At 48.0% G+C, this 25,764-nt stretch overlaps 1 protein-coding gene across 1 annotated transcript in view; it reads right to left on the reverse strand.

Moving 5' to 3' along the window:
- CRMP1 (collapsin response mediator protein 1) overlaps positions 1-25,764 on the reverse strand; it is a 66,668-nt gene that overhangs the window by 25,833 nt on the left and 15,071 nt on the right. The window contains exons 2-6 of the mRNA XM_024119398.2: positions 17,350-17,438; positions 12,161-12,345; positions 8,361-8,525; positions 2,746-2,807; positions 752-832 (exon numbers count right to left, since the gene is read on the reverse strand). Of these exons, the coding sequence (XP_023975166.1) occupies positions 752-832; positions 2,746-2,807; positions 8,361-8,525; positions 12,161-12,345; positions 17,350-17,438 (582 nt within the window). The remainder of the gene's footprint in view (positions 1-751; positions 833-2,745; positions 2,808-8,360; positions 8,526-12,160; positions 12,346-17,349; positions 17,439-25,764) is intronic.

Here is a 25,764-nt window from a genome sequence, read left to right on the forward strand (position 1 = left end):
GCCATTCTTGACTTCCTCCTCTTCTTCCCCCATCCAATCAATCGATGAGTCCTGTAGATTGTGCACCTTCCCTATCATATTCTTGCCTCTTCCACCTCCGCTCTGTCTCCTCTCTTCATTTCCTATGAGAATTGCTGGAGTAAAACCTAGCTGACTTTATTCTATTCCCAACAAATTATCCACCCTATGGCCAGAATGATCAAAATGGGTTCATGTCTCACACTACCCAAAACTTCTGAAGGGCTACAGCCTGTTACATGTCCGACATTGATCTACACATACGTGATATCATTTAATCCTCACAGCCGCACTGCAGGAGCCTTCGTGGGGTAGAGTTCCTTGCCCAATGTCAGGAGGCCAGACTGGAGCACCTGCTCCCAGCCTGAGCTCTGTCCATTATCCCCGCTCTCAAGTCGTGGAGGATGATGAGTAACCCCAGCTTCCAAGCATTTTCTTTCAGATCCTTATTTGTTGCTCACGCAAACCCGCCATGGTTCACAGAGCAGTAATATTACCCCCATTGTACAGGTGAGAAAATCGAGATTCTCAAGGAGAAGGCAATCGCCAAAGGCCACGCTGCAGGTAGTGTGTGCATGACACACATCTGGAGCGCCTGACATGCCATCCGGTTCTGGGCTTGACCCTTCACTGCCTAGTGACCTGGCTGATCAATGCCTCCACCCCCTTTCCTCATATCCTTTACAAGGGGAAGGAGACTGAGGTGGAAGGGGTGGAAACTCACACCACTCACCTGAGCTATCAAATCTCCATTTTCTGCGTGGACCAAGATCACAGCTCCCAGCCCCTTAAGGAAGGTGAAGGCTTCGTAGAGCTAGGGAGGGATAAAGGGGGTTTGGGGTGAGATAAAAATATCACAGCTCGAGCATTTGCAAAGACTGCTCTTACTACTAACACACAGTCATCCACCTGCCAGGATGCTCCATCCACATCAATGGAATGCGTCGCTCAACAAATAAGAATTGGAAAAGATTTTCCCTTGACCCTGACACCCTCCAGATCCAAAAGCAGAAAGTTTGGGGTGGGGGAGAGGCACATAACTGATAAAAGTGACACCAAGGCGTGATTATATCTACAATTATACCCATGCGAGCCTTTGCTTTCTTTGTGGCTTTGCTCCTCTGGAGCGTGACGCTGTTAATGGTGACAACTGCAGCTGAGAAGCTGTTTTCAGTTTTACTGAAATTGTATAACTAAACCTGCTAAGCCTGTACTGTAGCCACCACCCGTCATAGGACATGTGTACATCTTTACAAAAATTCCAACTCCTGTCATTTTATAGACCAATTGGGGTAGAGACCAAGTCCTCTAATAACTTTAATACTCAGATAACATATATCCTGCCAAGCATCACCTTATTTCGCCAATCCAGGCCCTGTCCACTGTCCAGTGCCCTCTTCCCACCTGTAAAGGATCTGCAATCAGACACTTGCACCTGGTGAGGACCAAAGCCACATGTTCCCTCCCCAGGGACTCCTGAACCTCAACTTTGTCCTCCTTGCATACAAGATAACCCCTCCCTCGCCCAGGATGTGTGCTTTTAGACGTAGACAGCAGGTGGGGGAGGCCCTTGGGGGCATGAAGCACTTTTGAGGACCCACACCCAAAGTCTGCTCAACTCCATCTCTAACCAGGGCTTCAGTGAAACAGACATTAGATGAAACAGGTGAAAATTTCATTACACTAGAGAGACACATGCTATTGTTTCCATGAAACTGAACAAACTTTCAGCCTTTTTGTTTCCAGGCCATCTCGGGGTAAGTTATATTATGTAACTCCAAGTGTCTATTTTGAAAGGTAAGACATGGGTGCTTCTTCCATTGCACATGAGACCCCATGGGGATAATGAAAACCAGCTTATTAACACTCGTATGGCACCTGCTGTGTGCCAGGCACTGCCCTAGAGCTTTACTTTATTAAATCACTTAATCCTCTGACACCTTCTCTGAGGCAAGTGCCGTGAAGGGCCTAAAGCACAGAGAGGTTAGGAAATCTGCCCCAGGCTGCACAGCAAAGTCAGGGCTTGCTGCCAAGCAGTCTGGCTCCAGCAGCCGTGCCCTTTGCCACCACACTGTCCCACCTTTTTAACAAGCAGAGGGCAGGGCAATAATAACAAAACCAAACCAAGAGTCCCAGTGGTGTAAGAAGGTCAGGTGCCCGATAAATTGTACCCCCTACACCTGTACTCCTTAGACCACCTTCTTCCTTGACTCATCTCATCCACAGAACAGTTGTTTGAGGTTGCTAGGGCCAGAGATGATCACGTTGTATAGATGAGGAAACTGAGAAAGGACATGACTTGCAATTGGCTGGAGGGACAGCCAGGGCTCTCCTCCAGGTCAGAGCTAAGGTAATGGTCCCCAAACTCGCTTGAGCCCCAGAATCAACTGCAGAGCTTTAAGAAAGTACAGATTCCTGAACCTTACCCCCAAGCGTATGTGATGGAATGTAAGAGTCTGTGTATTTAGTGAGCTCTTTAGATGAGGCTGAAGATGAGCTGAGTTTGGGAACCACCAAGCAGGGGATCCCTGCTCCACGCCACTCTTACAGGCAGAGAGGAATGCAGGTCCAGGGAAGGGCGATGACTGACAGTTCAGTGTCAGAACCAGGACTTGAACCCAGAGCCCTCCCTGGCCTGCTCTGACATCTCCCCTGCCCTGTGCTGCTTTGTCTGACAAGGCAGGCCCATTCCTGCCCAAGGGAGGCGGGGGGTGTGCAAGGACCTACCTGGCTGTCGGACATTTGGTAGAGATCCTTATAGGCCATGTAGACTTGGAAGGAATTGACACCTGTTTCAAGGTAAAAAAAAAAGAGAGTAGAAAAATGCATTTAAGAGGACAGGACATGTCTTTCCAGTAAATCGATAAGCACTGCACAGGGTGGTAACAACCAAGACAGAAGGGTGCCATCAGAATTCACAGCAGGGGCACCTAAGCCAGCCTGGGGGTGTGGGTGAGGGTCAAAGGACGCCTCCAGGGAAGATGACATGTCAGCTGAGTCTGAAGGAGAAGGAAGAGGAGGGGGAAAAGGAAGAAGGGGAGGGGGAGGAGCCAGGGAAGGCAATTATCTGGGCTGAGAGGGATGGGTATGCATGGCATGGACAGTAAGGAGGATAAAAAGACATTAGGTATGCAGGTACTAGAAAGTGTCCTGTGGCTGAAGCAAAAAGGAGCATGTGCTTAAAAAAAAAAAAAAATCACTTTTTTTTTATTATGGTAAAATACACATAACAAAATTTACCATCATAACCGTTTTTAAAGTGTACAATTCAGTGGCATTTAGAGCATTCACAATGTTGTACAGCCATCACGACTATCTGGTAGAACATGTGCTTTTAAAGCAAGGGAATGACACGATCAGACTTTGTCTCAGAAGGACAGTTCTGGAAGGAGGACGGGTGTACCGAACAGCAGGGAGAAATGGAGAAATAGAGTTGGAGGATGCTGAAGGCAAAAGAGATGGGTGGGCTGAGGCTCTGAGCGGGAGGATGCAAAAAGGTTGAAATGACAGGACTTATTGTGCAGCCAGCAGGAGCAGAGGAGGTGGGGGGAGGACTGTTTCTTAATATGCCTTCAAGTGGTTGAAGACAGGGACCACATCTTATATATTATTTTATCTTGCACATCCAAAACATGTGCTGTGCCATTAATGTTTGTTGATGGAATCAGGAATCCTTTGGATAAGAAAAAGAAGAAATTCAGGCAAAAGTACTAAATGGGATTGAGACTTCTTTTATACTAAGAAACAGTGAAGACAAGCCAAAAATCATTTCTGCTCTAGAAAACCTTGGCAACAAAAATTTCTTTTCCCAAAAGATTAAGAAAAATTAAAAGAAAAAATAATATTCAGAGATTAACATAAAAGCATCAGTCTCTATTTAATCAAGTATACTTACGTACAAAAACAAAAACCCAGTTATATACACAGACACAGAAGAACAATCAGTGGGTAAACAGGTAAAGCCATAGGAGAGGTAAATTCATAGCCTTAAATGCTTCATTATTTTTTGAAGGAGAGGGGGAGCATACATCAACTGAGTAAGCTTCTATGATAAGAATCTTTAAAAGAAGAAAATGGAAATTCACCAGAAATTAGAAGTAAACAATACAAATAAAAGCAGAAATAATGAATTGGCAGAATTGATAAATATGCCCTAGAACTGGTTCTTGTGGGTGAGTGGATGGGGTAAAGCTATCTCAGATTAGAAGCTTTCCTCCAAATAATGATAGATTTGACTTGTTATAAATGGAAAATTTCTATAAGTTATTTCTTAAAAATTCAAAATAAAAAGCAAACAACCAACATGGTGAACATATCTGCAACAAATTTAACAAAGGTTTTTTTTTTTAAAACCTCTTATTTAAAAAACACCAGACAGTGGTTACTTTTGGGAGGAGGAAGGAGTTGTGGCTACAATGGGGGGCCATGAGTGGTTTGTTGGGGGTCTCTGTTTGGGGCAAAGTTCTATTTCTTACCTGGAAAGGGTAATCTCATAATTCACAAAGCCACATTTTTTCCTTGTGTGGTTTTCTGTATGTTTTGTTTTATATTTAAAAATGCTTAAAATAAAAACAATGAAGAAAAAAAGGCAAACAGAATTTTTAGACAATTTTTTTAAATGCCTAACAAATAAAGGTGAGAATAAGATTTGGTCTCATTTGGAATCAAAGTAATTCAGATGAAAATCTCAGTACTGTACCACTACCATACGACCCAGCAATTCCACTACTAGGTATATACCCTGAGAAAACCATAATTCAAAACGAGTCATGTACCACAATGTTCATCATTGCAGCACTATTTACAATAGCCAGGACATGGAAGCAACCGAAGTGTCCATTGACAGATGAATGGATAAAGAAGGTGTGGAACATATATACAATGGAATATTACTCAGCCATAGAAAGAAACAAAATTGAGTTATTTGTAGTGAGGTGGATGGACCTAGAGTCCGTCATACAGAGTGAAGTAAATCAGAAAGAGAAAAACAAATACCATATGCTAACACATACATATGGAATCTAAAAAAAAAAAAAAGGTCATGAAGAACCTAGGGGCAAGACAGGAAAAAAGACGCAGACCTAGACCTACTAGAGAGTGGACTTGAGGACACGGGGAGGGGGAAGGGTACGCTGGGACGAAGTGAGAGAGTGGCATGGACATATATACACTACCAAATGAAAAACAGATAGCTAGTGGGAAGCAGCCGCACAGCACAGGGAGATCAGCTCGGTGGTTTGTGACCACGTAGAGGGGTGGGATAGGGAGGGTGGGAGGGAGACACAAGAGGGAGGAGATATGGGGATATATGTATATGTATAGCTGATTCACTTTGTTATACAGCAGAAACTAACACACCATTGTAAAGCAATTATACTCCAATAAAGATGTTAAAAAATAAATAAAAGAATATTCAAGAATAGAATAAACAGGGAGCATTTCCAAACCTTATGAGACCCCAGAAGTCCTTTTTCATGGAATATTTATTTTCTCACTCATCAAATAGTCACTGAGTACTTACTATGTACAAGCACTGTTCTAGAAGCTAGAGATACAGCTGTGAACGAGGTAGGAAGGATCCCTGTCTACATTCTAGTGGAAATAAGCAATGAACAAACAAACAAATAAGATAATTTCATGTAGAAGTAGGAGGCAGAAAGAGACTAAACAGGCTTGTAAATAGTTTACACTTTCACAAAACATTTGCAGTGACCCTTCTCAAGAGGTAGAACCTATTTCCTCACTCCTTGAGCGTGGGCTGCTCTCGAGACTGGTTCCGCCCAGCAGAACAAAGCGGAAGTGTCAGTGGACACATTCCAAGCTTGGGCCTCAGAGGGCTTGCAGCTCCACTCACCCTTGTGGAGCCACCAAGGGAAGAAGCCCACGAGAGCCTGCTGGGGAAGGGAGGGTGTAGAGAGCGGTCCCACCTGCCTCATCCTCCCAGCTGGGGCGCAAGGCATGAGCCACGGTGAGCAGAACCGCCCAGCTGAGCCCAAACCAAAGTGCCTTTCCACAGAGCTGTGAGCAAAGAAATAACTGCTGCTTTTCATTAGTTGTGGTAAAATATACCTCACATGAAATTTACTATCGGAGCCATTTGCAAGTGCAGTGGCATTAAGTACGTTCACATCGTTGTGCTTCCATCTCCAGAACGCTTCACTTTGGCGAAACTGAAACTCTGTCCCCATTAAACACTAATTCCACATTGCCCCTCCCCTAGCCCCTGGCAACCACCATTCTACTCTGTCTGTCTCTATGAACTGGACGATTCTAGCCATCTCATATGAGCACAGTCATACAGCATTTGTCTTTTTTGTGACTGGCTTATTTCACTTGACATAATGTGCTCAAGGTTCATCCATGTCGTAGCAGGTGTCAGAATTCCCGTCCTTTTCAAAGCTGAATGACATTCCACTGTAAGGATGGACCACATTTTGTTTATCCAATCATCCTTTAATGGACATTTGGGTTGTTTCCTTCTTTTGACTGGAGAATTAACACCGAGTTCAGACCAGGAGTCTCACGCCTGGTACCAGAGCTCTGACACTATGTATGAGGAGTCACTGGGCGAGCCTCAGAGAGGTCAGCTTGGTGACTTGCCCAGTGTCACGAGGCCAAGAAGTGTGAGGGCAGGATTCAGATTCAGGCAGCCCAACTGCTGGGATCTTTCTACAACCTGGACTATGATTCTGTACAAAACAAGAGTGTGATGCACAGCAACTTCAATGAAGGGATAAAACCATCTGGATACAGAAGCTCAGACTTACGAGACCCAAACTGGTAAATGGGCAAGGAACACAATCGGACATTCACAGAAAGGAAAAATGTATGCAAAATGTTTACTGTAATTAGCAGTTAAAGAACTGCAATGTTCAATGGTAGACTGACTTTTATTCGCCAAATTAGCAAGGATTTCATACAAGTAATAACACCCAATGGTGCAAACATGCACGGAGTGAGAGACATGGGCCGTGGACATGCAAGTGGGTGCACTTCTGGGGAGAGCAATTTGGCGGTAAGTGTCATGATTTTGAAAAATGTTAAAACCTTGACCCCGTAATGCCATCTCTGGAAATCTAAGGAAATAATTAGAGATGCAAACAAGTGTTTATATACAAAGATGTTCACCAAACACGATTTACAGTAAAGCAAACAGAAAACCTAAATGCCCAATAAAAAGGAAATAGCTAAGCAAATTAACCATTACATTGCGTATTACGAGCCATTAAAAAGTTATTAATGAAGAGTAATGATTACTCATAAAACGTTAAGTGAAAAAAGGATTCCAAATAACTGCTATCGTATAACTATATATGGAGAAAATTGTCTAAACAGATAGGGAACAGAAAGCAATAATCCTTAATATTAATGGTAAGTGGCAACTGGGGGGGTAAGACCAGAGAGAAAAACATTTTCCTTCTCTTGATTTTCTGACTTTTTTTTTTGGTATTTGGGTAATGATACTTTTATGAGAAAGCACAGTATATATATTTAAAAAATTGAAAACACCCCCCTATCTCTCCTTGAAGTATCTCATTCATTTGAGGGTGCTTCCTCAGAGAGCCTCAGAACTGCCTCTTTCTGAGGGACCACTCACGCCTGGTTTATTCTGTTCTCTTGCTCTCTGTTTCTGTGGGTGTTCAGTTCACTTCACCTCCATTTGGTGTAAGGCACACTGTAAAGTACCCACACTGTGCAGAGATGTCTGGTTTGAGCTCACACAGAGCGGAGAGAGGGTGGGATACAGAGATGCACAGACATAATCCCCTCCCTTGTAAGCTCAGGGTTTAACAGAAGAGCCAGACAGACAACCAGTGTCCCGCAATCCAAAAATAATGGAAAAGGTGCCCCCACAGAGGCCCAAGTAACCTTCTATGGATATTCAAGGGATGAAGCAGTTCTGAAGTTCTGATTGGGGAAACTGGGACAGTTGAGCTGGGAAGCAGAGTAGAAGAAAGGGCATCCCTGGTAGGGGGTGCGGAGACTGCAACAGCAAAGGCCCAGCAGAGCAGCAGGTTTCAGGGGATGGCGTCCAGGATAATAAGCCCCAGATGAGTTTATGGTAGAGAAAGAAAAGTGAGGCTAGATCAGTGGGGGCCTTGTGTGCCAGGCTAAGGAAATCGGGCTTTCTTCTACAAACCGGGGGAACCTCCAAGGGGCCTGAAGGAGAGGAAGACAGACTCCTTAAGGAGGGTCCAATTTTTCCACTGTTATGGGGCAGGGCACAGCTCACAGTTGGGCTCATAGCAGATGCAGATAAAGGGATTCTAACTCCACAAATCAGACCCACAAACAAAACAGGGATTCCAGAAGTGTGCCCCCATTCTGGGGCTTTAACTGACCTTTGTCCTGCACCAGCACCTCGAGCTCCTCCCTCACACCATCGTACCAGCTGGTGATGTCCACGTGGAGGGAGTAGTCGCAGCAGGATAGAGTGTCTGCCGCTTCGTGCCATTTCTCGAAGGAGGTCAGCAGGCTGGACCCGGGTTCAGGGACAACATGGTCAACTGGGACAGAAAAATATGGGTCACGTTCCCAGATGCTTGGGACCCAAGTCATCCCAGTGGTAGCCTCTTCACTGCCATCGTCACCGTCATTATCTCCAGTAGTAGCCTAATCATCGTGACCTTCCCTAACCCCCCCAGCACCACCATCACTATGACCATTCCCATCATCACCACCACTTACATCAAGATCAGCATCCTCATCATCACCATCCTTTTCATCATCATTTCCACCATCACCAACATCAATACTGCCATCGCTGTCACCATCGTTATCATAACCATCAGCAGTGACACGGTCAGCACCATCTCTAGTCTTCATTACCACCACTGTCCCCCCACTGTTACCGTCATTTCCTCTTCATCATCACCATCACCATCCTTATCATGACTGTTTATTGAATGTTTCTGATGTGTCAGACACCACCACAAAGGCTTTATATAAATTATCTCATTAAATCCTCGCAACTACCCTGTGAAGAGAGTAAAAATACCCCCATTTGACAGATGAGGAAACTTAGGCTCAAAGAGGGTGAAAAACTTGTCCAAGGTCACACAACTAGTAAGCAGTACAGAGAAGATTCCCAGAGTCCTGTCAGCTGCAGAGTCTGGACCCTTTCCCGCTACTCCATGCTGCCTTCGTGGGCATAGAACGCCAAAGTGGAAAGGACCTAAAAGAATATGAACTTCATCATCCCCTTTTCAAATAAAGTCTTAAATGTAAAGCAGATCAAAGGGGAGACAACTGTCTCTTAAACCTCACTGGGCTTCGCACACCCCTCTAGCTCCCACCCTGTTTCTAACATCCACCCTTCACGGACAGACGTCTATAAAGAGCAGTCTCTGCTGCCCACTTCCTCTCACTCCTCCACCCACCTAGAGCATCAGCCTTTGCTAATTCGACCTTCCAGTCCTCACTCTACTTGACCTCTCAGAACACAGTGAATCACTCCCTCCTTCTTTAAACTCACTCCTCCCTGGCTTCCATGGCAACGGCTTTCTGGCTTTTTGTCCCACTTCTGTGGCCATTTTTTCCTTGAAGACTCTTCCTCCTCTACTTGGTCATTAAGTGATCAAACTCCTTACGACTTGGCCCTAGAACTTTTCTTTCTACGCGGCTGCTCATTCTAATGTATCCCCCTCTCAGCCACAGGATTCTGAACTCTCCACTAGGATGACTCAAGAGCTCCTCAAGATGAGAATGTCCAGAACCTCATGCCACATTGTCCCCTCCCCGACCTCACTGGCAAAGCTGGTCCCCCACCCCCGTCCCAGAATGGTAAGGATATCGCCTCACCATTCCAAAAGCTAGAAGCCAAGGGGTTACTCTTGACCCTTCGTTTCCCTCACGCACCTCCATGGCTGATCCATCACCACTCTTGATTTCCCTCTGATATGTCCCTGGAGCTGTCCACATCTGTCTACCTCCTGGTCACACTCCTAGTCCAAGCCACCAACTCTCAGCTGAACAACTGCAATCACCTCCCACTGGTCTAGTCACATTCAACCTAGGCCACTCTATTCAGGTCTCTTTAAAACAGATCACATCACTTCCTGCTTAACATCCCTCAATGGCTGCACATCACCCATACGAAAAAGACCAAAATTCTGACCTCGGCCATCAAGGCCCAGTACCATCCTCTCCTCCCAGCCTTATCTCACAGGATTCCAGCCCTCAATCTCCGCACCTTTGCCTCCTAGGCCTTCTTTTCAATCTCTTAAACACAAGATGTGCTCCCCCACCACAGGGCCTTTGCATGTGCTGTCCCCTCTTCCTGGAGCTCTGCTCCCCTATACCCTCTTCACCCAGTTAACTCCCACTCATCCTTCAGATCGATGCACAAATGCCACTTCTTCAGGGAAGCTTCCCCGAGCCCTTTGCCCCACAGCTCAAAGCACTGTGCCCCTTTCTCCTGTAGAACTAATCCGCTTATAGTCATTTGTGTGGGTGATTAGTGACTCCCCATGGACTATGAGCCCCTGGAGAATAAGCATCATGTCTGCTTTGTTCCTTCTCTTCCCCACCACCTACCACAGTGCCTGGTGCAGAGCAACCCTCAATAAATATCTGTTAAATGAAGAAATGGGGTGGGGACTCAGAACCTCCCTGCCCCATCTCACACACCTCCTAACTGTGGTTCTCATGGTGCCTTCATAGGCTCTTGGCGCTCCATGAAACATACTTTGAAAACCACCCTTTTATAGATGGCGAAGATGAGGCCCATGGGGTTGCTGGAGGGATCCCCCAGGGGTTTCACAGCTGGTGATGGGAAAAGAGCAAAGGGGAACTCCAGGGATCCTCATTCTTCATCCAGGGCTCTGTCCTCTACCTCATACAGGTCCCCTGAGCCTGGAACTTGCATCTGCACCTCTCAGAATATCCCAGCTCCTATTCCCAAAGCACTTACCACCATATGCCATGCACTATGTTAAGGAACCACATGTATGAGCTGGGGAGCACATTATAAAGTCCATGTTACTGACGAGGAAGCTGAGGCTCACAGAGGCTTAATACTGCCCAGTGGTGCAGCTGCTGAGTGGCCGTGACCAGTGCAAACCCTGGCAGCTAGGATCCAAGTCCAAAATCTGGGCTCCTCCCACTTTCCTAACCAGCAGACGCAGGGCTGCTTTTTGGGAAAGGGATCAGAACGGTGCTTGCCTCCTGAGCTGGGCCATACCCTCCTGGCTCAGGGGGACGGGAACTCTGATACATGAGCTCTGCTCACGGTGGCCAACTGCAGCCAACGTGCACCTCCAGAGGAACTCTTCGATGGGGAGAGACGGGCAGGGTTGGGGCCAGCTCAGGGACAAGTCACCTAGATGTGGAGTCTAACTATTGAAAGAACATTTCAAATACACTGCTGCCTATTTAATCAAAATTGCTTATTAAAATGGAATCCAAATAAAAGCACTGTTGGATTAAAAAAAAAAATACAACAATCTGGCTGCAAAGGGCAGTAGAGGAAGAGTCCAGCATCCCAGACAGACCACTGTGGTAGATGGCGTTATTTGTCCACAATTCTTCTTTCCCTCCCCACCCTCACCATGGTTCAATGTGGGCAGAATGCAATTTCAGGGACTTTGCGCTTGGCCGTGTGATTTGCTTTGGCCAACAGAACAGAGCGCTGAAGTCACAGTGTGTACGTGAAATGAGGTGGTAAGAGGAGGAGCAAGTTTCTGCCAGACACTTCCTGCACTTCTGCCTTCCACTTGGAGAAGAGCATGGTTGAGTTGGTTATTGGTTCCAGAATGGGAGAGCCATGGTACCCCCACCCCAAACCCAACCCACAGCCTAAAGCAGACCCACACCAGTCCTGCTCCTATTCTTGTAGACCCTTGAATAAGAAAAACAAGTGTTTGCTTGAAGTTTGGGGGCTGTTTGTTATGCAGCATTATCACAGCATTACGGTAGCAACACCGATTAATACAACCACTTCCCAGCTGTGTAACCTTCAGCAACTTATCTCACTTCTCTGAGCCCTTACAGCCCCAGCTGTCATAACATCTACATCACTGGTTCCAAAACTTTAGCCACCTGCGCACCAGGTACCCTGAGCAAAGTGCCTGGAGTTACTCAAGATGCTGAGGATGCAGAAGAGAAGTCACAGCCTATGCCCTAAGGCAGGGGTACGACTCACTGATCATCGTGGTTCCTCCTGCCAGTGCTGCCTTGGTCCCTTGGAAGAAGTCATCAGCGGCTGTCATTCCCTGGGAGGGCTTCTGCAGGTACGTGTTGACATCGATACCTCCGGGAATAACCATCCGCCCATTGGCCTCAATGGTCTTCACTCCACCGGGAACAATTAAGTTCTCTCCTATTTGCCTGGGCACAAACAACAGAGACGGACTTTGGTTCTTAAAAGAAAAACAATATGACTGTCAACTGTGCAGCTTCAGTTCCATTAGATAAACATTTCTGAGGCAGGTCCTACGCAGGCCACTGGGTGAACAGAGATAACTCAGGCAGGGTCCCTGCCCTCCAGGGGCTCACAGCCTAATCAGGAGGAAAGGCATGTAAAGCAGATTGTTACAAGCCAGTTCACATTAGGGTGTGGGGAGCGCAAGGTGGGCCATTTCACCAGCCTGGTTATCTGGGAGGGCTTCCAGGGGGAGGCAGTGGCAGAGCTGAATCCAACAGCAGTGAGACCAGCATCGGTATCGAGTGGCAAAGGGTTCTCTGAACAGCCCGACACTCCAGAGCACTTCACACACTTTTGGCAACTGCTTTGGGGACACAAAGGTGAGCAATGGGGGGGAGGCAGTGAAAAGTCCCCTTAGCTCTGCAAGTCTTAAGAGACAGGGCTGTGAAGTGAACTGTGACTCCCCAAAGTCCATATTTTGAAGTCCTAACACCCTGGCCGTTCACAATGCGACTGAATTTGGAGAGAAGGCCTTTAAAGGGGTCACTAAGTGAAAACGAGGCTGTTAGGGTGGACCCTGACCCAATCTGACTGGTGTCTTTATGAGAAGAGGAGATTAGGACACAGACATGCAGAGGGACGACCATGTGAGGACACAGGGAGAAGACAGCCGTCTCTAAGCCAAGGAGAGAGGCCTCAGAAGAAACCAACCTGCCCACACCCTGATCTCAGACATCCAGTCTTCAGAACCGTGAGAAAAAAAATATCTGTTGTTTAAACCTCCGAGCCTGTGGACTTTGTTACGTCAGCCCCAGCAAACTGATACTGACAGGCAAGCTGGGTTCTCATTTGAAACAGTCATGAGCACCAGCCTCGGGAAAGCTTCTTAAGCCGCCGTAAAACCTGCCATGAGGGAATCACATGGCGGGTGGCAGAGCTTTCCTAGGCAAGCTGACCAACACTTTTGTTTCCCCACGTGCTTGGGGCCTGGAAACTTCCTCTAGAAGGAGGGCAAATTCCAAAAGCTGGGAAAGGAGGAAGAAGAGCCTAGGAATTTCAAAGCCTTGCCCCTGCGGTGTCAGCTGTGTCTTATGTGTTGGAACCAGAGTCAGGAGACGTATCCCTCGCCAGGGTGGGGTGAGGGAGGCTCAGCCAGACCAGGACAGATTCAACAGCTCCACGGTCAGGGCCCGGTTGAGACCACTACATCTGACCACGAGCAATTTTTATTTAAAAGAGAAATCCAGTTGTTCTAAACTCTTGGGATGTGGCCCCAATATTAGTTTTTCTAAGTTACCTAAAAACACCAGTAATGAAGACATAGGAAAATATTCCTTCAGTGACCGCAATGCCAGGCCCCAAACAGAATCCACACGCAGTTGCGAAAGCTCCTCGCTTTTCTGGACTCCTGGGCCGGCTGGTCCAGGCACGCCGGGGCACAGAGGTGACGGGGCTCTACCTGGGGCTCTTCCACGGAACTGGAGCATCGCACACTGTCTACCCTGAAACCAGAAACTGGTCTAGTCCAAGCGCAGTGCCGGGGCCACGGCGAGCCCCAGGAAATGTCAGCACTTCTGCCAATTCCACCAGCACTACAACTGCGGCCGCTGCTTCTAATCGCCACCCCACTCCCTCCGTAATTCCCGTCGTCATGTACAGAATCCTGCCTGGTCCAATCTTCCCACCGTCCAGCTCCAAGCTCATGGCCATGTGCCAGGAGCTGAAGGGAAGGGGGTTCAGAGAAGTCACCCCCAAGCTTTACAACAGGGGCAGTGAACCGCTATTGAGCACCAACTATAGGATTCTCTTCTAATAAGCCCTTCACCGACGGTCTCATTTGCGCTCACACTAGCTCCTGAAGAAGACGGGTTGCCGTTCAGAATGCGTAGCACTGGCGAAGGAAAGGGCTCAGCCCCATCAGAATGGGCATGCGCAGACACCCGGCACAGCCCTCCAGTGGGAACCAGTGGAGCCACCGCCCAGTCTGATCCCGGTCTGTGACTCAGCCGCCACCCTGCCAAAAGTTCTACAGTTCAGGGCCATTCTTAGCAGGGAGATCATCGCCTATTAACAAACCCTCTCTAAGCCCCTGCCAACAACCTGTGAGGGAGGACGTATTCACATTCTGCAAAAGAGAAAAACGGAACCCGGGGCGGGGCGGTGACTTATCGAAGGCCACACAGCAAGTCAGTGCTGGATCTGGATTCAAGCCCAGTGCCCCCAAGTCTAGTATCAGGCTCTGCCCACCAAGCTCGGCTGTCTCCCTGCTTCCCTTCTGCAGAAGCAGCAGATTCTTCCCAAACTGGGATTAAACTAAATGGAACCCCGCCCCGCATGAATTAGGAGGAAGACTCCCTGAATGGTTCTCAGCGGCAGTGTGCATGGAAGGAAAGGGAAGAGAGGAAGGAAGTCGGAGAAGCAGACACCTGCCCTTACCCCAATGCCACCCTCACCATCACTCAGAAAAAAGTCCTGCGCCATCAGCATTTGACTCTCCAGTGCTTAGCCAGTTGGATGGAGCCCTCGATGAATCGTAACGGATTCTGCACAAACCCAGCTGAACAGCTTTTAGTAAAACTTGGCGAATGGCCGCAAAATGAAAGGATTCTTGGGGTTTAATCAAAGTGAAGGGAAATAACCAAGCCTCCTCAGGCCAAGCGGTCCCTCAGGCTCTCCCCGCTTCCACACCTCCTTCTCAGTCAGCGGGGACCCGTGCCCCACGTGACCATCTGAAGACCCTGCAAGGCATTCAGACACAGACACTCGCTCTGCTTAATAAGGCAGGAAAAGCAGCACCAGTGCTTAGAAAGCTTTTCAGCAACAGGGTTAAAAGTAAAAGGCGTCTTCCACTAAGAGGAGAGGACAAATATTGAATTTATGGAAACTGCCTATTTCCTGAATGCCCTGGGTGGCCTAAGTCCTAAGTCTCCAGGTGTTCACACAGCCTTCCAACCTCCAACTCTGTGTCGCTGGTGGGAATGGTGGTCCCATGAAAAGGGTTCTCCGCGTCTCTTTGTCCCCAGGACCCCAGAGGCCCCACATAAGCGGGGAACTCGGCGCCGGTTGGTTATGCCTTATCTAAGCAGCGGTGACTTAGAAACCTCACTTTACCATGCATCTCACCCCACCCCACCCCACCATCTGCCTTTATCTCCTATCTGGTTCCAGGCTGTACCCTGGCTGAGATCGAGGTCCCCACCATCTGATGTGTCAGTGTTTGTATGTTACACTCACTTCAACACTCCAGGGTCCCATCCATCCTTGGCACTGTGCCAGGTCCCTGGCTGGGAGGCAATAAGGCAAGACACCTCGTCAGGGGCGAATGCACAACCAGTGGGGAGAGGTGGCCAGCACAGGGGGAGCGGTAGCCAGTACAGAGGAAGAGCCTGAGCTCCAGAAGGCTTCCTGGAGGAGGAGCCTCACAAGCTGGGCCCATAGGACAAACGGGAGCTGGGGGGCAGGGGCATGAAACGAGAATGGGGGGAGGGGCAAGGCATTTCAGGCGGAGAATGGATGGGTGCAATGTTGTTCCCAGGTGAGAGGGCTTGGCAAGTTCTGCAAACACCAAGTTTTCAGTGCGGCTGGAAAGAGTGAGCTGGGTGGTGGGTGGGGGGGAATGAACTGGAGGAGGTGAGGCCTGTTTGTGGCTTTGGGGGACACCAGAAATGGTCATATCCATCCAGGACGAGGGGTGGGGGCAGACAGAGAGAGGCAGGGAAGGCTCAGTGCTGCCTTGAACACCTACTCTTCACAGGGCCTTTGCACAGAATGGTCTCTTAATGCTCATGACAATCCATAGCCGCCTCCTCCTCCTCATCATCATCAGAGCATACATGGCCCCAGGACGGGCCCACCAATAGACCCCATTCCTGTTTGAACTTGGCCTTGCTCACATACCCTCTGCCTTTCCTTCCAGTGCCAGCTGCCCAAACTGGATCCTGAGACGGTTTCTGACTCTACTCTTCCAGACTCCAGAAGAAGGGGCCGAGCAGCAGATGGTAAAATGTGGAAACCACGTAAAAACCACTGTCTGGTGTTATGGACTGAATTATGTCCCCCAAAGCCACATACTGAAGCCCCAATACCTCCGAATGTGACTGTGCTTGGAGATAAGGTGTTTAAAGAGGTAATTAAGTTAAAATGAGGCTGCTAGATCGGGGGTCCTAATGCAACAGGGCTGACGTCCTTCTAAGAGGAAGAGAAACTGGAGGCACACACACAGAGCAAAGGCCACGTGAGCACACAGCAAGAAGACGGCTGTCTGCAAGCCAGGGAGAGAGGCCTCAGGAGAAACCATCCTGCTGGCACCTTGATCCTGGCCTTCAGCCTCCAGAACTGGGAGAAATAAATTTCTGTGGTGTAGGCCATGCCATCTGGGGTATTGCGTTATGGCAGCCCAAACAGACTAACACACTTGGGATGTCCTAGCAGGGCTGAAGGGGCAGCCAATGGGGAGAAGGCAAAGGAGAGCTCCAGTCCCAAGGCATGTCTTCCCTTTAAACGCCAAGGCTCTGCCTGGGGGCTAAACATGACTCCTTCTCTCCCAGCCCCCTCCACCCAATTCCAGAAATTCTGGGCAGGTAGAAAAAAGAGCTGTTAATCAGTCAGATGAGCTAGGCTGGAATCGAGGCCCTGCCCCTAACTCATTCTGCAACGTGGGACAGCCACTTAACCCCATGGCCCCCCCTCCCAAGAACAGAAGAGGGGCCAGCATGTGTACTTCACAGCCTCTGTGGGCATCATGGCCTGCGTGAGCGCCGTGGCAGGGAGCCTGGTGCGGTCACGGGGCGCTCAACAAACACGAGCCCCTTCTACAGCCATGGTCTGCACCTCCCAATCTCTCCATCCCTGAGAGTCACAAGAGCTGCCACATTCATTCTGGGGCAGAACGCCAGCCTTCCAGTCCCACTAAGGGCCAGGCAGCCTAGGGAGACGGGCTTGTTAAAAGGTCTGTTTGGTCAACCCACTTTATGAGTCCATCTTCCAGGTAGACATCGGCATAGAAGGACTGGTCATCGTTGATGATTCGTCCACCCTTGATGAGGAGTCGGTCACTCTGAAAAGCCAAGCAAAGTAGTAAATGTCATTAGAGAAGAGCCAGGAAATGTTTTTTTCTTTCTAACTTTTTTTTTTTTTTTTTTTTGGTGGTACGCGGGCCTCTCACTGTTGTGGCCTCTCCCGTTGCGGAGCACAGGCTCCGGACGCGCAGGCTCAGCGGCCATGACTCACGGGCCCAGCCGCTCCACGGCATGTGGGACCTTCCCGGACCGGGGCACGAACCCATGTCCCCTGCATCGGCAGACGGACCCTCAACCACTGCGCCACCAGGGAAGCCCCTTTCTAACTTTTAACATAAAAATTTTCAACTCTTTTCTAAAGTAAAGAAATGGTGTTAAAAAGCCCCCTGAGAACCTTCACCCAGATTCTTTAAATACTTCACCATTCTCCTTTCACCTCTTTCCCCTCCAAACACTTTGGCTTTGTTTTTGCTGAGATATTAATAAAGCAAATCCCAAATATCATATAATGTCACCTATAAATACTTTAGTACATAATCTCTAACTGTTGAATATAATAAAACTCAATTTAGAGACATTTTAAAAGACAGTGAAATGACCAAAAAATAAATGCAACTTCCCCAGAAAAACTCCAATCAATGTTCTGATGTTTTTCTCCGATCTCCCTCTATTTTCCATACTTGTGATCCTAGCACACATAGCCATTCACTCACCCATGCACCCATTAGATACCAGCCGATTGCCTCGGCTCCAAGCCCAGGGCCAGGCCCTGATGAGCCAGGGTAGAATGAGCTCTCGTGGAGCTGATGAGGGAGAGACAGAGGTTTAACAAATCCTGGGAGTAGGTGGGGTTCCAAAAAAGGAGAAGTATAGGGTGCCCACCGTGGCCACAAAGTAAAAGGGCTGCCAACCTTATTAAAGGTCAGGTAAAGCAATCTCAGATCGAGAAAATAATTCTAGATAAGCTGGACCAAACAAAGGGTCGGGGAGAAGGCCAGTATGGTGAGTGCTGAGTGTCTGGGCAGAGAAATGGTGTGCCAGGTCCCAGAGGCAGCAAGGGATGTAGCAAATTCTAGGAGCTAAAAAGAAAACACAATTGTGTCCTTTTTTGCATTTTACCATAACCATAATTTTTTTTTTTTTTTTTTTTTTTTCCCCTGCATCGGCAGGCTGACTCTCCACCACTGCGCCACCAGGGAAGCCCCATAACCATAATTTTTAAGTGGCTACAAAATATTCCATTTTATGGATGCACAATAGATTGTTAATTTCCCCCACTGTTCTTTTTCATGTTTCACAATGATACATATTGCTATAATGAACATCTTTATGCACAAAGTTTTTCCCTGAATTTGTACTATTTGTTAGGCTAAATTCTCAGAAATGTAACAACTGAGTCAAACAGTATAAACCTTGCTTTCAGCCCTTGATAAATATGACCAGATTGCTTTCCAAAAGTACCTCCCCAATTTGCCATCCAGAGACCACCAAAACACCCTTGGTTATCATTAATATTTGTTAATTTGCATTTCTTGGAGGCTGAGAATTTTTTTGCCACGTGCATATTTAGTATTTGTATTATCTCCTAGCTGGAGATGGGGTGATGGATAAAACACAGCTTCTGCCCTTAAGCCCCACCCTTTGGGCAGGAAGACAGACAGGAAACAGACAGCAAGGATTCAGGGTAGCCACCCCAGAAGGAGTGTCTTGCATGGGTTCCCCTGGAGGCAGAGCCTGAGACAAGGATTTAGAGGCAAGCAGTGATTCTGGGAGGTGACTCCACGAAGTGGAGTGAGGGAGGCAGGCACTGATCTGGCTAACACTGAGCAACTGGGGCTTGATCCCGCCAGGACACTCTTAGGAACCCTCTGTCACAGGATGTGCCTCAGATCCGTGCCAGTGGTCCCACGGCATTGACCGCGAGAGGAAGGCAGAGGATGCTGCGCAAGCCTGGGAAAGAAGGGTTTCACCCAAACTCAGGAATCAGGCAAGGCTTGCTGAGCAGACACAGAGCACGCAGCCTGCTGCTGAGAACCCTCCAGTGGGTCCTTGCCGCAGTGTGTTTTCCCCAGAGTGAAAGCCAAGTCAGCGAGACCCTATTTAATCTGGAATCCTACTATGTAGGCAAAATTCACTCTCTCATTTGCTTCAGGTCTCTGCTCAGTGTCACTTACCTGACAGTCCTTCCCTTGGCTGCCCTGTTTGGAACACCTTACACCGCTGACCTGCCTGCAGACCCCTCACCTCTTACCCACTTTATGTTTACACAGCACTTAATATAGTATATCTGACATAGTCGTTATTTACACGTTTGTTTAAAAATGTGACTTGTCCCACTGACATCAGAGCTGTGGTGTGTTACCCCACTGGCTGTGTCAGGTAACAGGGGACCAATCATAGACATGTTGCTATGGATGGATGGCACCTCCTAGAGTTGTCCCTGCGGTTCCTTAAGAGACTTAGCTCCATGGGGGCAGAGATTTCATCTATTTTCTCTTCATTGCTGCATCTCTGATACTTGGAGACAGCCTGGCAGGATGGATGGATGGATGGATGGATGGATGGATGGATGGATGGATGCCTGCACTGATTCTTCAAGGATGAATGAGTGAAGATGGAGAGAAAAGGCATCGCAGCCGTAAGACAAAGAACTGTGAGCCACGAGCCAAGGAAGAGAAGTATGTCCTGTTCTCGACGAGAAGGGTCTCTGGAGGAAGGGGCTTCAAGCTCAGTCACTCCCAGGGCCAACAACCTCCCTCTTAGCCACAAGACAGAAACCAGGACCTAGGGAAAGAGGCATGGGCTCTGCATATGCAGAAGCAGAGACGCGCTGGTGTGCAGGTTTCCCCGGGCACCAGAAAGCAGGAAAATGTGAGTCACTGGCAGCTGGTGCCTGGCTTCTGGAACATGGCCTCCCACAGGCAGCCGTCTGCCTTGTCACATTTAATAGAGGGCTTTTCCGGCTAATACTGAAAGGTGGTATTTAATGCGCTGCACGCCAGGAGATCAGCCCCACCCTGCTCTGCCCTTCCCAGAATCAGATGTTCAAATCCACGCCCCTCCCTACCAACTACCAGCAGATACTGTGGGCAGCTACCACCAGGGTCCCGGCTCTTTCTGTTCTCAGAGGCCAGCATGTTTCTAAAAAATAAGCCCACCAGAAGGCAAGAGCTGATGTGACTTTTTTCTTTTCTTCCTTAAAGTTAGTACTGTGTTTGCCTTTTAACTGGCACTTTCAAAACCGTGTTCTTTGAAACTCTAGCACAGAGGGGTTTTATTAGAGGCTGAGCCCAAAGGAGATTCCCAGGTGTAGTGAGTTTAGAAAATTCTGGGTTAAAGAGAAGCAAAGATCGTTTTTATGTCAGCAATTCCCAGATCCTTTACTCTGCTGATGTGTAATGTGAATATTCAAGAGGGGAACTGAGTTTGATCTTTTCCAAATTTAGACCCTTTCATTTTGTGAGACATTTGACAAAGAGACTCCTCCTCAGAAGACACCTTAGGAAATGTGCTTTACGACAGTGACGCCCTCCACACCTGTGTGTGCTGAGTGGTTCTTGTGGAATGTGAGGTCTAGTCAACCTCAGATGGAAATGGGGCTCGAGATGAGCTGAACTCTCAAATTCACACAACCAATATGCGTGGAGGTTAGACCCAAGGTTTCCTAACTTCCTGTCCAGCATTCACTCCAGCAAACACACTTTTGTCACGTTTTTAAACATGTTCACCCTGTAGAATCCATGACACCCCATAATCAGATGCAATTTAGAAAGAACCTGAGGACCTAGCTCTCCAGGATTCCCCTTCTTCATGCAGGAAGTGTGAGTGTGAAAGCCTAAAGAACCATCCCCTCACAAAACAGTGAATTGTATGATACATAACTTTTAAGAATTTAATAAAAGTCACACATTTAAAAGAAAAAAAACAATACGCTGCCTCTCCCAGGATTACCGTGAGGAGCAAATAGTCGACAGATATGAACAGTGACAAACTCTGTACAAAATTCACTGTTTAAATACCTTGAAAGAAAATGAACTATCTCATGAAAAATTCAACAAAAATCAAACAGCAAGGGTATGCCAGAGACCGCCCATTCCTTCCAGGGTGACAGCAGTGACCTAAAGAGACTTACGCTCAGCGTGGTTCACGTCCCCGGATCAGTGCTGTATAACAACAAAAGGTCCAGAGTCAGACAGATGCAGCTTCCGATTCTTGCCCATCTGCTATCCACATGACTTAACCTCTCCAAGCCTCAGTTTCCTCATCTATAAATTGGGGATAACCGTTCCTGCCTCACAGGGCTGTGGGAGAACCCCATGGGGTACATATATAAAGCGCTTTGCCCAGGCCCACCAGTGGTGACTACTCAGCAGAGTTACACATTGTTTATTCTGTGCCATTTTCTGCAGCAGGAACTACAATAAATATTTGCTTAAGGAAAGAATATATGCAGCTAAAAGAAATCGTTTTCGTCCTTAAGGAGGTCTCAGGCCAGTGGGGGAGACTGAATCATAATAGTGCACTCCAGTGTGGTAAGGGCTGGGACAGAGGGGTGGTGAGAGCAGAGGAGGCCTCCACTCCAGCCCTTCCAGGGGAATCATGCTTATTCTGAGCTTGAAGAATGACTAGGAATTAACCACATGGCAAAGGAGAGAAGAGATTGTAGAGAGAGGGAATGGCGGGGCAAAGGTACGGGGTTTGGGGGAGCCTGGTGTGCTTGGGGGTCTGTAAGTGGTTTCCTCGGCTGAAGTACGACCTCAGGGTGAGCAAGCTGGAGAGGCAAGCAGGTGCTGGCTCATGGGGACCCTAATGCCACAAGCAGAGGCGAGGCTAGGCTGGTGTCGACGCCAATGAAAGGGCTTTCATCACGGAAGAACTCAAACCTACAAAAGTTTCTGAACTGAAGCGTCACCCAAAAACTGGGCAGAAGTGGAAGAAGAGAAACTGATAACCTTTACGTTTTCCTCCAAGCGGGGATTTCTCAATAAGAGTAAGCGTCGGCCACGTTTACAAAATGTATCAAGAGTCTTAAAATTGTTCATGACTTTTTTTTTTTTTTTTTGCGGTACGCGGGCCTCTCACTGCTGTGGCCTCTCCCGTTGCGGAGCACAGGCTCCGGACGCACAGGCTCGGCGGCCATGGCTCACGGGCCCAGCCGCTCCGCGGCATGTGGGATCTTCCCGGACCGGGGCACGAACCCGCGTCCCCTGCATCGGCAGGCGGACTCTCAACCACTGTGCCACCGGGGAAGCCGGTGTTCACGACTTTTGATCTAGAAATCTAATGCTGAGAATTTGTTTACAGGAAAATATCCCCAACAGAGTCAAAGAATTATACACAAAGAGGTGAACCAGAATTACTGACAATCTTGCAACCACACCACTAATGGGGTGACATACAGCTACTAAAATATTCTCCAGGAATATTGAAGGGTAAACAACAGCACTAGACAATAACATGTTAGTTAGGTGGGAAAACAGAATACCAAACTCTCCACAAGGTAGATCCTTCTGGTAGTTCTTGACCTGAGGTGCCTCCCTATGTCCCCGTGGCCCCTTGCTCACACCTCCCCAACAATACTCAACACACCATGGTCACTGTTCAAGTGCCCGTCTCCTGCTGGGCTGGACACCCCTCCACGGCCAGGAGAGCCCTGTGTGAGTCATCTCCAAATCCCCAGGGACCAGGCATAAACCTTACGCAGTTTTTAGCAAGTGTTTGCTGAGTGGGAGGAGAGGGGGTGACAGCCAGGAGGCAAGGAGAGAGGGAGGGAGAAAAAGAGAGTGTTTGAAATGACAGAGGGGGTGAGGAGAGAAATGGCAAGTGAGATAAAGGAGTGATAAAAGGGAAGGGAATATGAAGGAAAGAGGAAAGAACGAAAGGGAGGAAAGGCGGAGGGGAGAAATAAAGAAAAAAGGAGGAAAGAGTAGACTGACAGATCAGAAGCCTCTCTTCTCTGCTTTTAGAATTCCCTGAAAGCCTAACCCTGTGGCTTGGGAATAGAAGCCTGCTTAATGCAAAGCCTGTCTAATACAGATGAGGCTGGAAGGCCTTCTCACAAGGGGGCCACCTAAACCTCGGTGCTGGGCCGTCATCACTTCTCTATTGCCAAATATCCTGGGAGTCAGAGGAGTATGCCAGAGAAGGGAAGGCTTTCTTCTCCAAACCTACCATTAATCTCCACTCCAGCCCGACCGGGAGGAAAGAGCTGGTGTTGGCAGGATGCCTTTGCTCTCTTCACAAACATTAACTGCTACGTTGAGTGCCGCTTACAAAAATGAGCCTTTAAAGCTTCGAACATTCTTACCCACACAACAGCAAAAGAAACAACAGTCAGCCTCAACTAGGAGGGGAGGTCTGGATCACAGTGCATCTTTTGCATCACTGTCTGTCCCTGAGTGAAGCATGACGGCTCCCTGCATTTCTGTTCTCCCTCCTTTCCTGCATGGTGGGAGTAAAGTCGGTCGTTTCCAGTGCAAAGTCAGAGGAGTAGAAAACTCATTACGGTCTGGGGAGCCTCGGAAGGAAAAAGAGGTGCTACTCTCATTAAACCAACAACTTACCCCCAAATCACTAGTTTAGCAACCCTGGCTATCTGAAAAACAGCAGAGAACAAAAGCTGTTATTACAGAGACAGAGAAAGGCAGTGACGACATCATCAAGGAGAAGATGTTTGATCTGGGTTCTGAAATATGAGTTCATGAAGCCGAAAAACGGAGGAGAAGGAGAACAGGCCAGCAAAACGAATAGTATATACACAGCAGTGTTCTGCAGTTTCCAGGTTCCACGCTGTAAATGAGGAAAGCAGAGGGGAATGTCGTGCTGTCCGTGGTCCTGAAACACCACTGGGCACTGAGACAGTGAGGTTTCCCCAAACCCTGGGACCCCGAAGATCCCTCTCCCTCCTACCTCACCCAGGCTTGGAGTTCCTCACTGCTTTTCTTTCTCAGCTCACAGGCATAGCTGTAATCTTTACACTGCCACGGAACGAAAACAATCATAGATTATGTTTCACAATGTATGTAGTTGGTTTCAAATACATTTCACTCTGAGTGCCACCCCATCAATACTTTAATTATCCCACCCAGGAAGTTGTGGGGAGGGCATGTGACACTCCCATGTCCCCTCTCCTACAATGCTTCACTAATACACACATGGGAATCTGGGGTCAGGGAATGAATGAGTGCCAAAAACGGATCTCAGATGTCTGGCCTTCACACGAAAAGGGTAGCTTCATCCCGGGGCTGCAGATGCGCACAGATTCTGATGAGGCTGCCTGATTTATCCGTGGGAAGGGGCTCAGAGAAACTAAATGAAAAGTTACTCCTGGAAAGATGAAGAGTATCTTCCTCTCCAAAGGGCAAGCATGAAAACCAGTCTCAAAAAGATAAGGGAAGCCGCATTTGGTAGAAATGTGCTCGCCCATGCATAGAGTGCAGGCGAAACGGCTTTCTCGTAAGGCGAGGAGATGTCAAGGTGAGTTCTGAAAGTTATTAGTCCTTCAGACTCTACAAGTCACTGACATTCAGGCTCACGCTGCAACTCAAACATTCAATAGCACAGGTAGGCACACCCCTCACCCATGCAAGTACAACTCACAACATGGCACCAGAGCCTAGATAATCCTGAAAATCCACTGGGATTGTCTGCTAAAAACTCCAATCCAGGTGCTTTTGTCAAGATTTTCATTTGCCAGATCTAGTTTATGGGCCAGGAATTTGTTATTAACAAACATCTAGGATATTCTTGATGGAGACCCTCTGTGGTAGATTGTGTTACTTCTTTCACAACCCTTCCTGCCTTCCCACCCTTGCCATGCTCCAGTGTGGGTGCAGGGCTCTCCCAGCCGCACTGACTGTGGGTGTGCCTACTTGAGCTGCTTTGACCAACAGAATGAGAGTGCATGTGACTGCACCAGTCTGAGCACAAGCTTTTAAGAGGCAGGTGGGGCTCCAGCTCCATTTCTTGAGAGTCCATCCTCCACCATGAAAACCACAGGACCCAAGGAGTGGTGTCTCCTTCAGTCTGAGTCCCAGAATGAGATGCTATGAGAAGCATGCCTGACCCAAAAAGAAGCCTGAAGATAAATCTAGCTAAGCCCTCCTAAGCCTCTGCCACCCACAGACCTGTGAACAACAAACAACTATTTGCTATTGTGAGCCACAGAATTACAAGGTTGTTTGTTACATGGCATTATTGCATCAAAGCGAATTGATACACCATCCAAATTCTGTGCTGGGAGTCACAGCCACAGTGATTGCTGTCTGAGAGATTTTCCAGCTCAAATACTTCATAAACCCAGGACTCTGTTCCTACCTTTAATGACCAGAGCCCCCTTCCTCCCTGGCTCCCCTCACAGATCGC

The sequence above is a fragment of the Physeter macrocephalus genome, chromosome 7 (genome assembly GCF_002837175.3).
Source record: "Physeter macrocephalus isolate SW-GA chromosome 7, ASM283717v5, whole genome shotgun sequence".
Classification (NCBI taxonomy): Eukaryota; Metazoa; Chordata; class Mammalia; order Artiodactyla; family Physeteridae; genus Physeter; species Physeter macrocephalus.